Source organism: Vitis riparia, chromosome 10 (assembly GCF_004353265.1).
Source record: "Vitis riparia cultivar Riparia Gloire de Montpellier isolate 1030 chromosome 10, EGFV_Vit.rip_1.0, whole genome shotgun sequence".
NCBI classification, from domain to species: Eukaryota; Viridiplantae; Streptophyta; class Magnoliopsida; order Vitales; family Vitaceae; genus Vitis; species Vitis riparia.
Window position 1 is genome coordinate 6,491,894 of NC_048440.1, and position 13,973 is coordinate 6,505,866.

Consider the following 13,973-nt stretch of genomic DNA (forward strand, 5'->3'; position numbering starts at 1 on the left):
ATAGACCAAAACAAGGGTCTACAAGAACATATTTACAATCCCATCTATACATATTCAGTATGATAGGCAAATATTTATGTCATTTTTTAATTCTGTAAGAAACCTATTTTCATAAGGGAACATCAATGTAAATAAATTCTTTATGCAATATTAGTTCACCATGGAATTAGTAATTGAGACTAACCTGTATGCATTTTCTTTCTAACACATGCATCTTTAAACAATGAAAAAAAATTAATGTAATATAAATTTGATCATATATGCAAATTTATTGGAATTTGAAGCTCATTTGTTATCATGCTGACTATTGCTTCCATCAGACACCTCAATAATCATAATAATACATAAGGAGAATGTGAAAACTCATGTTAAATAAATAGAAAAGAGAAGAGCCAAAATAGAGTTATTATTTGTCCATATGAAGCTATAAAACTTTGTCACACAAAGATGAGAAAGTAAGAGACTAGAATCATAAACCAATAAGCAACATTGAAAAGTAAAATTCTCAGTGAAAGAGGAGAGTGCACCTATGGAAAAAAAGTGGAAACAGAGGGAGCCCATGACGAGAAATTCCATAAATTCAGTTTGAAAAAGGACGCAATGCTAAGGTAGACAGTTGACATCTCTTGCACTGCTAGGTTCAATTCAGTGTACGTCCAAGTCAGCAGAGGATGATGGATCATGGATCCAACTCTCTCAAGGACTGGTGCTAAGTTTGAAATTGTGCAACTATAATGAGACTGTCCTAGGGAAAAAAAAAAGTAAAAATAAGAACTACAAAAGGAAATACCAAGCCTCCTTGCGCAAGATTAAGAGTTGTCAAATTTCATTGGCCTTATGTAGCAGATCAAACTGATATAACAGTAAATTGTTAAATTTATTTATATGGGCGTACTGTATTATTCTGAAGTCATAATATGCGAAAAAGGAAAATCTGAATTAAGAAATAAAAAAAATTGGACAATTACAGCTAGATACAGTTGAAGACCCAAGAAAATGGTGCCATTTTAGTGAGTTGCAGAAAAGGACGAGGCTCACTGCTACTTGTAACGTACCGCCGGCTGGAGAGAAGTTTCATTCTCAATCTCTCCTTCTAAAGGATAGCGAACCCAACAATCATTCATCCAGCAGGTGAAGTACACTTTGGGAATATGTGCTACTTTCTGATGATCTTCCCCTTGTACTCGGGAGCGTATTGTCTCCATCGACTCATGAGGCATATCAGAAAACTCGAGCACTTCTAGGTTGTTTAGGAGCTCTATGCCTATGGGTACCTTTTCCAACAATTTACAGCGTCTGATAATTAGCTTTTCAAGATAAGGCATTGCTCCATCCTCAACTATTACCGTCCTCAATCCCTCTAATTTGTCGAGACCTAGAAGGTTAAGCTTCTGAAACCCTTGAGCCTTAAAACACAATATTTCTCCGCCATAAACCTGAAGAAATTCAAGATGCACCAAATTGGGTAAATGTTGAAGAGTTTCAAGTGGATCATCCTTTAAGCGACTCCACTTCAAAAATACTCTGACCAGGCCATGAAGAGAAGCCATCCACTGTGGTAACTTCTCTAGGCGCCCTGTCAAATATAGACGTTGAAGAAACTGAGGAGGAGAGGATATATGCTGCAAATCAATGATCTCGTCCTCTTTTATTGAGGTCAGGGATAATGATCGAAGATTGCTCAGCTTTTCAATGGAAGAGCAAAGGGGCATCCCCTCTTCTTTCCTTAGCTTTAGAACGCCTAACCTTCTCAGCTGATTGAGACTCCCTAGCTCTTTCCCTATGACACCACCGCCTTTATTTGCCTTCACAAAACAGAGCTTTTGCAAGGATTGCAGACTTGCTATTCCTGCCAAGGCTCCGAGACCAGATTTAGAGTGAAACGGTGTATAAGATTCTATTTCATAACAGTATACAAGGAGATGGCGAAGCTGTTGGAGCTTCAGGATCTCAACAGGCAACTTAGTGACATGGGTATGTTTGAGATCCAATGTCTCCAAAAGACGAAGCTTCCCAATGGATTTGGAAAGCTTTTTCACCCGTGTATTCCTCAAGCTTAGATAACGCAAATGGAATTTTCTGACAACTTCATCAGGAAATATCTCTAAAGGCGCAGCTTGTAGATCCAACACACTGAGCAGCCTAAAACCACCGGACAAAAATCTGTATATGGATGACTTCGATAATGAACCTACCATGTCAAACAGGAGTAGAGAGCGAAGGTGAGAAAAGCTCTTGTCATGTGGTACATTTTGTAATCTGTTGTGTGCTGATAGGCGACCGACCTTTTCCGGCCACGACACATTTTCTTCTTTATATATCACTGCAAAGTTTTGGCTTCTCGATTTCAAAATAATAATTTGCCGTAGAAGGTCATGGATGCGGCACATTTTTACCTTTCCGTTACATGTTGTCTCTGCCACTTGGATCAAGCTTCTGGCAAAGAGCTCGTTCAGGTAACCCTCTGCAACTTCTTCCGGCTTCTTTCCTTGTACTACCTTCACAAATCCTTCTGCAATCCATAAGCGAATAAGTCTCATTGGCTCAATCAGATGATCTTCGGGAAAGATACTCAAGTATAGGAATCAAGATTTTAAATAATAAGGCAAATCATCATAACTGAGTGACAGTATTCGCTCTATACTCCTGAGATTTCGGTAGTCTTCTAGTTCAGCTCCAAGGCAACGATTAATCTGATCCCATTCATGTATTTCACTTCTGGTCTTTGTAGACAGAACACCGCTTGTAGCTACAATTGCAAGTGGCAGTCCCTCGCATCTTTGTAAGATACTGTGAGAAAGTTCCTCTAAGTGCTGAGGGCAACGGTCCTCGAATGTCTTCATGCAAAATAAATCCCAGGACTGTTCAGGAGACAAAGGTTTCAAATAATAGGTCATGTGGCGTCGAGATATGGCCTTTAGTTCAGCATTGCGTGTTGTGATCATTACTCGGCTGCCACAATTGTTGTTAGGAAATGTATACTTGACAGCTTGCCATGCCTCTATGCTCCAGACATCATCTAAAACAAGCAATTACCTTCTTTGGCAAAGCAATGCCTTGATCTCCTCTTTCAGCCTATTGACATTCATGGTTTCCACTCCTTGTGGAATAGGCTGTTTTAATTCATTGAAGAGTTCTTGAATCATGTCTTTTAGGAGCTCCTTTATCTTAAATGATTGAGAAACAGTGATCCAAGTATGGGCTTGGAAATGCAATTTTACTTCGGAGTCATCATAAACTTTCTTGACCAGAGTGGCTTTCCCCAGCCCTCCCATTCCGACAACTGAAACAACTTTAAGTGAGGGATCATCGCCATGGAAAAGCCACCCGATCAGCTGCCTTTTGGGCTCTTCAATGCCCACCAGTTCATCTTCTTCCAGCAGAAGTGCGTCCCCTCGAGGATAATACCATGTATCATTTTCAGCAGTGGTCCCTGATCCTTGCATGAGATATTTAATTTGTAACAGTATCTCTGATGTCCTTCAGAAATATCTCTGACTTTGGATGTGATGCGTTTCATTTCTGAAGCAATTTGATGACGAATTTTCCGGTTCTTGATACAGCAAAAGATCTTACGAAGAAAACCATGGAACCCATCTGCATGACCATGGATAATGTGAATCATGAATTCTTTGAGAACATCTTCTGTATCATAAACAACGTCTCTCACTTGCTCAACCCATGTTTTAATTTCATCTTCATTCTCTTCCATTGTATCTGCAACTCTCAAGAAGGCAGAAATGCGCTGCAATTCACCCTTCATATAATCAAAATCTCCCCAAACCCCTCCGAGAAGGTGAACCTCTTGTTGGACTTGAGTTTTGAGCCTGCTGAGTAGAAAGCTCACAGCACTCTCGGCCTTCCTCACGTTTCTTTGGTTTGAATTCTCCCAACCGGATGAATAGAGAAATTGCACCTGAGCCTTGTTTTTGAAGTGATTTTTCCATTTGTAATCTGCTTGTGGGCATGTAATTTTGCTGCTATTTCTGTTGTTAATTCAACTGCGAACAAGAGAATAGGTCATGTTGGTGGGGAGTCCTTTTCACTTAAATTCTTTGTACAACACGATTTGAGGGTCATCATGGCTGGCATGCCCCTGTCGAATCACTAACATGGGAGGTCAAGTGGGGGAAATTCCTCTTTGATCAACCTATGCACGAGATCCATGACTACCGACACAGTAGGGGCTCCTACATTAGGGGCTGCTCGTTCCTCTAGGTCCATTCCTTCCCATATAGTCTAACGCGCCAACAATTGCAGTGTTAGGTAGGAATGACGCAATCGATATGTTGGTACGTTAGAACTTAAGCCTATATCCCTTTAATTTATCCCATTTCATAAACATTTGGATGGGTTAAAAGTAATTACAACCAAGGAGGAAAAAATCGGAAAAAATCGGCGAAATATCGCCGATATATCGCGTGTCGGCGGGCGGCGACACGACACGGCGAGGAGATAAGTCGGCCGGGCGAAAAATCGCCCAAAATCGCCCAGAATCGGCGATATATCGCCGACACACGATAAATCGCCGATTTATCGCGCGGTCAACGCGGGTCAACTCCGCTACAGTGTCGGTCAACGCCGCTACAGTAGCTACAGGACCTCTCCCATTTGCGCTGCCGAGGGGATTTGAACCCCAAACCAAAAGGTTTGGGGTTCACCCACTTACCACCTGGGCTAAGCCCTCTTTTGATACATATTATGCAACAACTATATATATACTTAAATTAATTATATAAAGAAAATATAAGAATAATTTAAAGAGCAAATTAATTATAATTATTTTATAATTAAATGCAAAGTCTTTTAATTAATTACCAAAAATATAAAAATTATATAATTTTCTTCATAATGTTTTTAATATCATTAATAATTAATTAAATATTAAAAAATTATATATATATCATTATTCATTTTATATTGTTTAATACAATTGAATTAAATGGATCATATTTTAATACTAATATATATTTTAAAATTAGACATATTATAATCAAATATCATAATATTAGGTGTAATTTAATAATAAATGTACACTTATAAAATTCATATTTTTATCGATGTATACGATATTATTATCAAATATGATAAATCATGTTATACATATATCAAAATTTTCAATAAAATAACTTTAAAATGTCTATTATACTTCTAATTATATTATTATGAGGTTTTTCTTGCATTTCCATGAGTTTTTAACAATTTTAAGCCTACCAATAATATCCACCGATATATCTCCGATATATCCAAAAATATCTCCGATATATCCGATATATCCGTAAAATCAAATTACCGATATATCCGTGATTACCGATATTTTCATCCTTGATTACAACTATCTCTGCATCCCATTTTGTAGGTGGTCACCACTATCTGCGGGTACCTGAATGCACTCAAAGGAAATGCCTGCGTCAGCATTTCACACTACCATCTTTTGGGGTAATATTAAAATTCACCTATATGTTCCATTGAAGTTGTGTATATTTTTTGCTTTGTATTCAAGTTTTGTAATTAATAACGTCCACCCTTGTAATGAAATAGGAGATTACGACAACCATGGGAGTGAACGCGTCCAAGAAGCTCGTGTGAACAAGGCTTTGCAAACAAATCCAGGGCGTTGTTGAATGTGACTAGGTAGTGCATTGTTCCCTCCTATTATGATGTGTATACATCCACATCAACATACAAAATTCTGATTTAGTTCTTCATCTCGGTGCACTCATGGTTACCCGCATGCACTGCACACGACTTGCCAAAAATATTTCATTGTTCCTTAAGGTGTTATTTGGAAAGGCCTAAGCTAGACATAGTGTGAATATGAAAAACCTTAAACCACAATATGCAGACATACCCCAATATGACAATGTGTAAGTAAATGAAATGACTATATACATTTCTATATTAATATTAATTGAGCACATGATTGCATTTTCGGAACAACACTTGTGTTTTCTTAACCACATATATAGGTTGTTTAAGGCCTAGGGATCATAACTTTACACATGATTTTGTGTACTCTCGTCTGCATGTACAATAAGCTTGTTGACAACTTTTGCATATATTTATGGCCTATTTGATTGAATGCTAGTGAACAAGTTAACTATTGCTTAACTTATTAATGGCTTCTAATTGTGTGGCATTCTATCGTTTCTGACAGTTGTGACAGTGGCATATTCGTTGTATTGTACATGCAAATCTGGGATGGAAGCAACCTCAGCAAGTTGTACGCCCAATAAGGCATCCTCAACATATATATTCTTTGGAGTGAACCTTTTTCTATCCTGTTGTAATATTGGCAATATTAACAATCAATTTAATCATGCACTGAATCAACATCGGATGACCTTTGAACAGTTACAACTGGTTGTGCAATTGGTTTGATATGAGCAAAATGAAGTTCGACCAACAGTGTTCCTCAAGATATTTCCCCAACATATACCACAAAGTTGGACACATAGGGAAGTGATGACACAATGTGAACACATTTCTACAAACATTTATTAAATATGTACATTGACAATGGTATCCGCATTTTTCCCAACTATTTGGGGAAAGATTGTTATGTGGTTCTTAACAATGGAGTACTTTATTTGCCGTTTCCTATTTAATAAGTAACCTATTTACGTGCATTGGTATGCATTGTTTATTGTCGTACAATCACTTACATTGAATGTTACACTCAGCTTGAAGCATTGGTATTGTATCTAGAAGGAGGTGTGACCATGGATGTAATGTATGTTCACAGGGTCAAATGTTACTTTTGATATAGTTATTGTGCTCCATGGATAAGAAGACCAATGAATCAATGGGAATATTGACAAAGAGACGAATAATATGAGTTGGACGAGGGTATGATGCCATAACTTGCTATACCACTTACAAGCACTAACTACCCGGTAGTGTACCATGTTAAATGAAGTGGTACTTTTAGTTGGGGATAATGTTACTTATAGTGTAATATAGTGTTACTCTTATACATGAGGAGTATTTGCTAAGATTGTATGGTTTAAGGCACGCTACCCATCTAGTATCTGTCACCTTTTTGTTCCTTTGAAACTATGATTGCACACATTGTTATAATATAGTACACATGTAATCCAGTATGCACGTTTTAAAATAACATTAGATGGTGGGATTCATATCCTTCAAATATTGTAGAAAATGTCCTAATGCATGGTTTAACCCCAACACTTACTTATGTTTTCCATACACTAGCTTACTTCTTTGTCAAACATCGAAAAATCGAATTGGTATGTAGAATTATGACGGAATGCATTAAGTTCACCATCGGACAGTACTGTATTATTATCCTCAGCAATTTCGTATGCTAGGCTAAGGAGGGTATATCGCGCTCGTCGGATGAGCTTTTTAATACCAAAGATTTGATTTGCTCAAATGCTGTAGTATGACAATCAATGAATTTCCTAAAAATCCATTTAGATGTAGTATGAAAATAACCTTTCACGTTCTTGTTTTCTGAAATGCATTAATCCAACAAAAGTACTTATCCAAGAACAATACAAACATTCGTTTCTCAGTTAGGAATGGATTATTTTTTTTATTTTCTATATGTGTCCCATCGATCTTTATTTTTTCTTTTTCTTACTTTGAATGGTATACTATACATTCATTATGGGGATCCATTGAAGTAATGGTGCATTCTCCAATAGAGAACAATTGGTTTTCATATTAAACACTTGAAAAATGACAATGTAAGAACGAAGTTGTCAGAAATAAGTTTCCAGAAGCCCCCAAGCCATGGTTGGTTAGCAAAAATTAAGGGGGTGTTTGGTAAAACTTAATACTTATTATTTAATGACTTAAGTTGACTTTAAGTTAAATTATACTTAAGTTGTTAACTTAAAACTTATTGCTTAATTCTTACTTTAAGTATTAAGGTTGTTTGATAAAATTAACTTAAAACATATTTTAAATCATCAAATTGATATATTTATCTTCATAAATTATAACTAGGGCAAAGAAAGTTAAGTAACAATTGAGGTAGTGGAATAGCAAAGGAGATCATGGAGGTAATTAGGACAAATGAGAGTAAAAGAGTAAAATAAAAATGTGAACTTAAAAATAAGTTAATTGGTTTTACTTATTACTTAAAGTTGTTTTATTATTTTAAGTCATACCATTAAGTTTTTTACTAAACATACTTAATTTATTTAATGATTTAAAATAAGTTATTAAGTTAGTTTACCAAACATCTACTAAGTCATGACAGATTTCTTGTGCCATTATATAACCCAAAAAACATAGATTATATAATCCTAAGAAGTATGGTAGACCTATTTTCATGACCTAAGAAATAGAGTTATAATAATTTATAATTACCTACTAGCCCAAATATTCTCTTTTAATTTTTTTTTTCTTTTTTAAAAAAATTTATAATCATATCCTAAGTTTGATGTTTTAAAATTCTTTCTCCTCCTTCATTCTCATTTTTTTTCATGGCTAAATAAACATTTGAAAATTTACTTTTATACTCAGTTTAAGCTAAAATATCTTTTTTAAATAAATATATTCAAACTTACACTTTCCAAATAATTCTTTTACAACTTAAATAGAACTCATTTACAATTTTTCGGTCTCCACAAAATTAGACCAAATATTCTAAAATTTGTTGAAAATTATTTTTATTTAAGGAAAAAATCTGAATGTTAAACTTCTAGCCTACATTCTAGCCTCTCTAACGAGAAAATTTGAAGATAATTAATAAGAAAGAGAACAAATTTTTTGTCCTTTCTCAAGTGTTTAAAATACATATAAAATAGAAAAATTAACTAAATTTAAAATAATAACTCTTATGGTTATGTCATATATGTGTCACATGATTATTTTCTCTTAGGAATCCTAAAACATACATTATGAAATTCATTTTCTGATATGATGAAAATATGCATACATGCAGTGTGGTGTCATAAGGAATAAACATTACATTGAAATTGTATTTAGATCCAACAAGACATTATTAGTTTTCAATTAAAAATTGATCAAACTTAATTCCTATGAAAACTAAACATAAATTATTATATATATATATATATATATATATATATATATTTAATAACCCTAGGTTTTTTATTCTCATTCCCTACAATTTGTGAATTAAACAAGGCCCTAAGTAATTCAATTTGGTTTATCAAACAATAAAGGAAAAGCATTACAAATGACATTGAAGAACACAGATTGTAGTGTACCTTTACTAGATTTGTGGCCACCATGCCTATAACCCTAGTAACTATAGCCAACAACACCAGGGTGTTGCTTGCTAAATGTATCCACAAAACCTTTATCAGCAAACTCAACACTTCTTCTATTTCCCTGTGGACTGAATATAGAGGGTAGGAAAATATTAAGGTGAAAAAGCAAATAGAAACTCAATGATGAAAATGAATTCCAAGAAATTTACAAAACAAAACCTACTTCCAAGTACCCCAATGTAGTAGTTCAGACATAATTGGTATGTGAAAAGAAGATTTATGAAACTTTGAAATCCTAATAACATGTTTTTTAATTTCCACCTTCATGAATTTGGATTTTCATGACTTTAATTACATGTTTTTCTTTAACAAACATGAAATCGCCACCTTTCCATTTCTTCCCATCAACATGGCCGCTTAACAATGTAAAAAAATCAATACACCCATGTGACTTTATTTTTTCAGCATATTCAAACTTTTTTGTAAATTTATATTTTTAAATTTTATGTAATCTAGGTGTTTGCTATTAAATTTACCAAGAAATAAAAAGGTTTGCAGTTTATATCACAATCAATGAAATACTGATGGAAAAAGTAGGAGATATTGAAAATAAGAAGAGAAAAAAAGGCGATGGATCAATTAGCTAAAAGAGGAGCAAAGCAATTGATTACTTTTGTGGTAGATTATGTACCTACTTGAATCCACTTAATGTTTGTTTTCAATGTTATTTCACTTTTTATGATATCTTCTGTTATTCGGCTATATGGGTCCATGAAAAGGAATCCATTCCCTTGTCACATTTTTCTTCTTTTTATTTTTTATTTTTTAATTAATAGAAAAGATCTATTGAATTACTAATTAGAGAGAGAAAGAGAAATAAAATAATAAAAATAACAATAAATATATTTCAGTTTAATAATTTTTTATATGTTCTTTGAAATTCATTTGTGTTCTTTTTTTCTTTTTCTTTATAAACAGTGAAATTTTTGAAAATATTTAAATCTTTAAATAAATAATATTTAATTTTTTAAAACATTCCATTTAACTTTAAATCAACATAGAAAAAGCATTTAATTTAACTTATTTTAATATAAATATCAACTTTAGTATTTAGTTTAAGATCTTTGTACCTGCAAAAGGAAAGCCAATTGAAGCATCTAAAACTTAAAGACCCAACTTAGAACATATCATAATGTGAGTAAATCAAATTTGACAAATGAACTACCATAACCAAGAATTTACTATAGAGATGCTTAACCTCATAGAGTGTATTGCAACACAAAACCTGATAGAGTGCATTGCATTTTTTTTTTTTCTCTTTCTTCTCCTGTTCCATTGAAGTTACTTTCTCTGCACTTTTCCATTGAAGTCTCTCTACATAGTGTCAGTGGCGAAATAGACAAAAGCATTCTTCAAATCAAGTATTTTCTATTTCTTTCTCTCTTTATCTTTTTAGATCATTCTTTCTTTTTCTTTTTTTAATTTTTTTGAAAAAAAATTGGTTGAATTTTTGGCTAAAATCTCTTTGAATGATTGTGGAGGCATAGGTAGATCGAAAGGTTGTGTCCGCTAGGTCAGCTTTGGTTATTGATTTTCTGATAATGCTTTATGTTCTTCATGGATTCAAATCTTTCTAAGTTTCACACTCTCTATATGATGTCTCTAAATCAAAACACTTATTTCTTATTCTTTGTGTGAATCCATGCTTAGGGCTTCGATTCAACTTTCTCTATTTTGCTTTTCTTGTACCATTTTCACAAATGCATTTTGTTTTATTCTTTCTTACTTTTTTTCATCCGAAGAATCAATCCTGTTGCCTTTTAGCTTCAACCACCAAAAGTTCTGAAGAAAAATCTCTGGGAAGGATACAAAGCTTTAGGACTCTTAGCTATATGAAGTACGAAAGATGTAATTGCAACTCCATAGGTTGGGAAGAAAACAACATAAATATTATGTAAGGAAGCTGCAACTGGTGCCCATGGCTAGAAGCCAACATATATAACCAGATCCAGGTTTAAAGTATTTCACACACATATATATACATATGAGTACAAAGAAAGGGAGGAAAGTGTGTAGATTCAGCACATTGCATACAAGAATGGACTTAGATTTTTTACTAGTGTCAAATCCAAATAGTAGTAATGAGTATATTAACAGACACACACTTGAATCCTCATCAACTACCTCTTTAATCTCTCTCATTTAACACTTGACAGTGTGGACCGCCTTCATTTTTCCGTTCATCACCTTTCAATCTCAACTAATGTTTTAAATTACCAATTCAATTTTGACTTTTGAGTATTTATAAAATTACTTCACTTTCTCTAACATATTTTATTCGTAAATATTTTTATTTCTCTATATTTTTTTATATTGAAAAGCTTAAGATTAAGCTGTCATGACAAACAACAATTGGTTTTGTTTTTTTTTTTCCTTTTTTTTTTTTTTTTTTTTTTTTGAAGTTAATGGAACCTTTCATTTGTTTTTAAGTGATTTGTAATTTTAAAAATATTTAATATAATGTATGGTTAATATCATTTTCCATAGGAGTTTCTTTTAATATAATGAAAAAATGTTTGAAGAAGAAAAGTATTTCATTTGATAGGAAAGTAGCCTCTAGGAAAACTTACCACTCTAAACAATGCCACATTAATTTCAATAATTTGTTCTACCAAAATTTCGGCAACCAGCTTAATTTGATACAAATTCTCGACAATTCAAACATATATCTGTGTTCACACCCATATTTTTTGTGATTCAATCTTGTCCTCTTCTAACTCAAAGTCTAATTGGAATATGGAATTTTTTAATTTTTTTTACTTAATTTTAAATAAAATTTAATTTAATTTAAACCTAAATATAATTTAACAATATTAAATAATAAGTAATTTGTTTTTCTATGGCATTCTCTAATAGTTCTTTTGATATTTGGGTCATGATTGCAGTGATGTGAACTAACCATATTTGGGTCAATCATGCAACTCTAATAATTTTTTGTTAAGAAGGTATAACCATGGTTGAAAATTTATGTTCTTTTTTGTTGAAATATCGTGTTTCGGCGACCGATGATACAAAATAAGGGTGCAAAATATTGACGAGAGAAATGTTGGAGAATTTCGGTAAAAATTGCCGAAAAATCGGCTTTAGGCGAAAAATTGTCGAAAGTTGCAATTACTCGCCGACGATTGTAGAATTTTGGTGATTTTTCGCCTATTTTTTGAGAAAATCAACTCCTTCTCCCTACTTCCATGGTCTTTTGATCCAACGGTTTAGAGCTTCTTCGCATTGTTCTAATGGTCCAGATCCTATTTGAGCTCCAACGGTTAATAGATTATGCATTTGATGGTCCAGATTGAATTTGGATGTGATCCAATGGCCAGAATTGAACCCCCAACGACTATATGATGATCCAACAGTCAGATTTTGCCTATATTTCAATCCAATGACCAATTTTTTTTTCCAACAGTAAAATGAGATTCCAACAACTATATTGGCCCAACTTTTTTCTATAAATAGCTCATTTTTCACCAATTTCATCCACATTTCATCTTCGATCTCTCATTGCTCCCAAGGTTACTCATTTTTTTTCAAGGTATGTTTGTTTTAAATTTTAATTACTTTTGTATTGAAGTGTAATTAATTAGTATATTCTTTAATTCTTCAATTTTATTTTATTTTTCTTTTAATTGTCATTAATTAGTACATCAATTTTTTTTTCTTTTCATTTGTAATTAATTAGTACATTTTTTTAATTCTTGAATGATTGAGTTGAAAGATTACCTTTATCTTCTTGACATTTCAACCGAGGTGGGTGAAGGAGAAGATAATCAGTTATTCCAATAGGTCAAACTTATACAATTGGATGATGAATATGGTAATCCCGATCCATGAATTGTCGTTCATGCTCGAAAATTTGGAGTTAATGTTGAACGCGTGTTGTCTAAAGAAGTTCACTGTGAAAGTTTTAACAAAGATACTAAGGATTCATTTTAAGGGCATTGGATTCCCACCAAGAGGTTGACTCCACAAGTGCTGACTAAAGTAATAGACCTGACGTAGTAGTATGCTTCTAGTTACGATGGTTCAAGAGGTGGAACTGATGATGAAGGTGATAACGCAAGAGAAGATATTAGGGAACACTAACAAAGTCAATATCCGATTAGTCAATTCACCCGTGAAAATGATTTCACGCATTGCACATAAGATGAAGACCATGGCTCTAAAAGAGCTGGTCCAGGCATAGGAGCTATTGGGAAGCCCTATAGAGAAAGAGAACGTACAATGACTCCATATGACAAGGAGTTACTTTCAGGGAGTTTTGAATCTATGAATATAGGAACTCAATATAGTGACTCCTCGAATGAGGCTAACGTATATCCTCCTTATGTGATGGGTTATGATCAACCTTCAAGTTCAACTAATGAAGAGTATGGTATATATGTCGAGCTACTCCTATGTTGCACAAATGTCATACCAAGTTCCATATTAGATGCAAGGAGGATTTGACATGAACACATGGGCCAACCTCGAGTATTTTATCCATGTAGAGGGAATGGACATGACTCAAGAGATATATGCATGGCATGTTATAATTTTTAACCAATATTATCAAGACTCAATCAATTGGTACCAATATTATCTCCAACAGCAAGATGGGTTCCTTCATTTACCAATTCCATCAACCACATCGGTCTTCATTTTAGTACTAAAGGGTCATTGTAATGTAATATGTACAAATTATTGATATTTAATGAAATCAAGTCT

The 13,973-nt window shown here is 33.6% G+C and overlaps 1 protein-coding gene across 1 annotated transcript; it reads right to left on the reverse strand.

Moving 5' to 3' along the window:
- Positions 1-1,040: 1,040 nt before the first annotated feature.
- On the reverse strand, positions 1,041-2,540 carry LOC117923038 (disease resistance protein RPM1-like). Its single transcript, XM_034841296.1, has one exon. It carries the CDS (start codon positions 2,538-2,540, stop codon positions 1,041-1,043), a length of 1,500 nt encoding a protein of 499 aa, XP_034697187.1.
- Between the last annotated feature and the right edge of the window lie 11,433 nt (positions 2,541-13,973).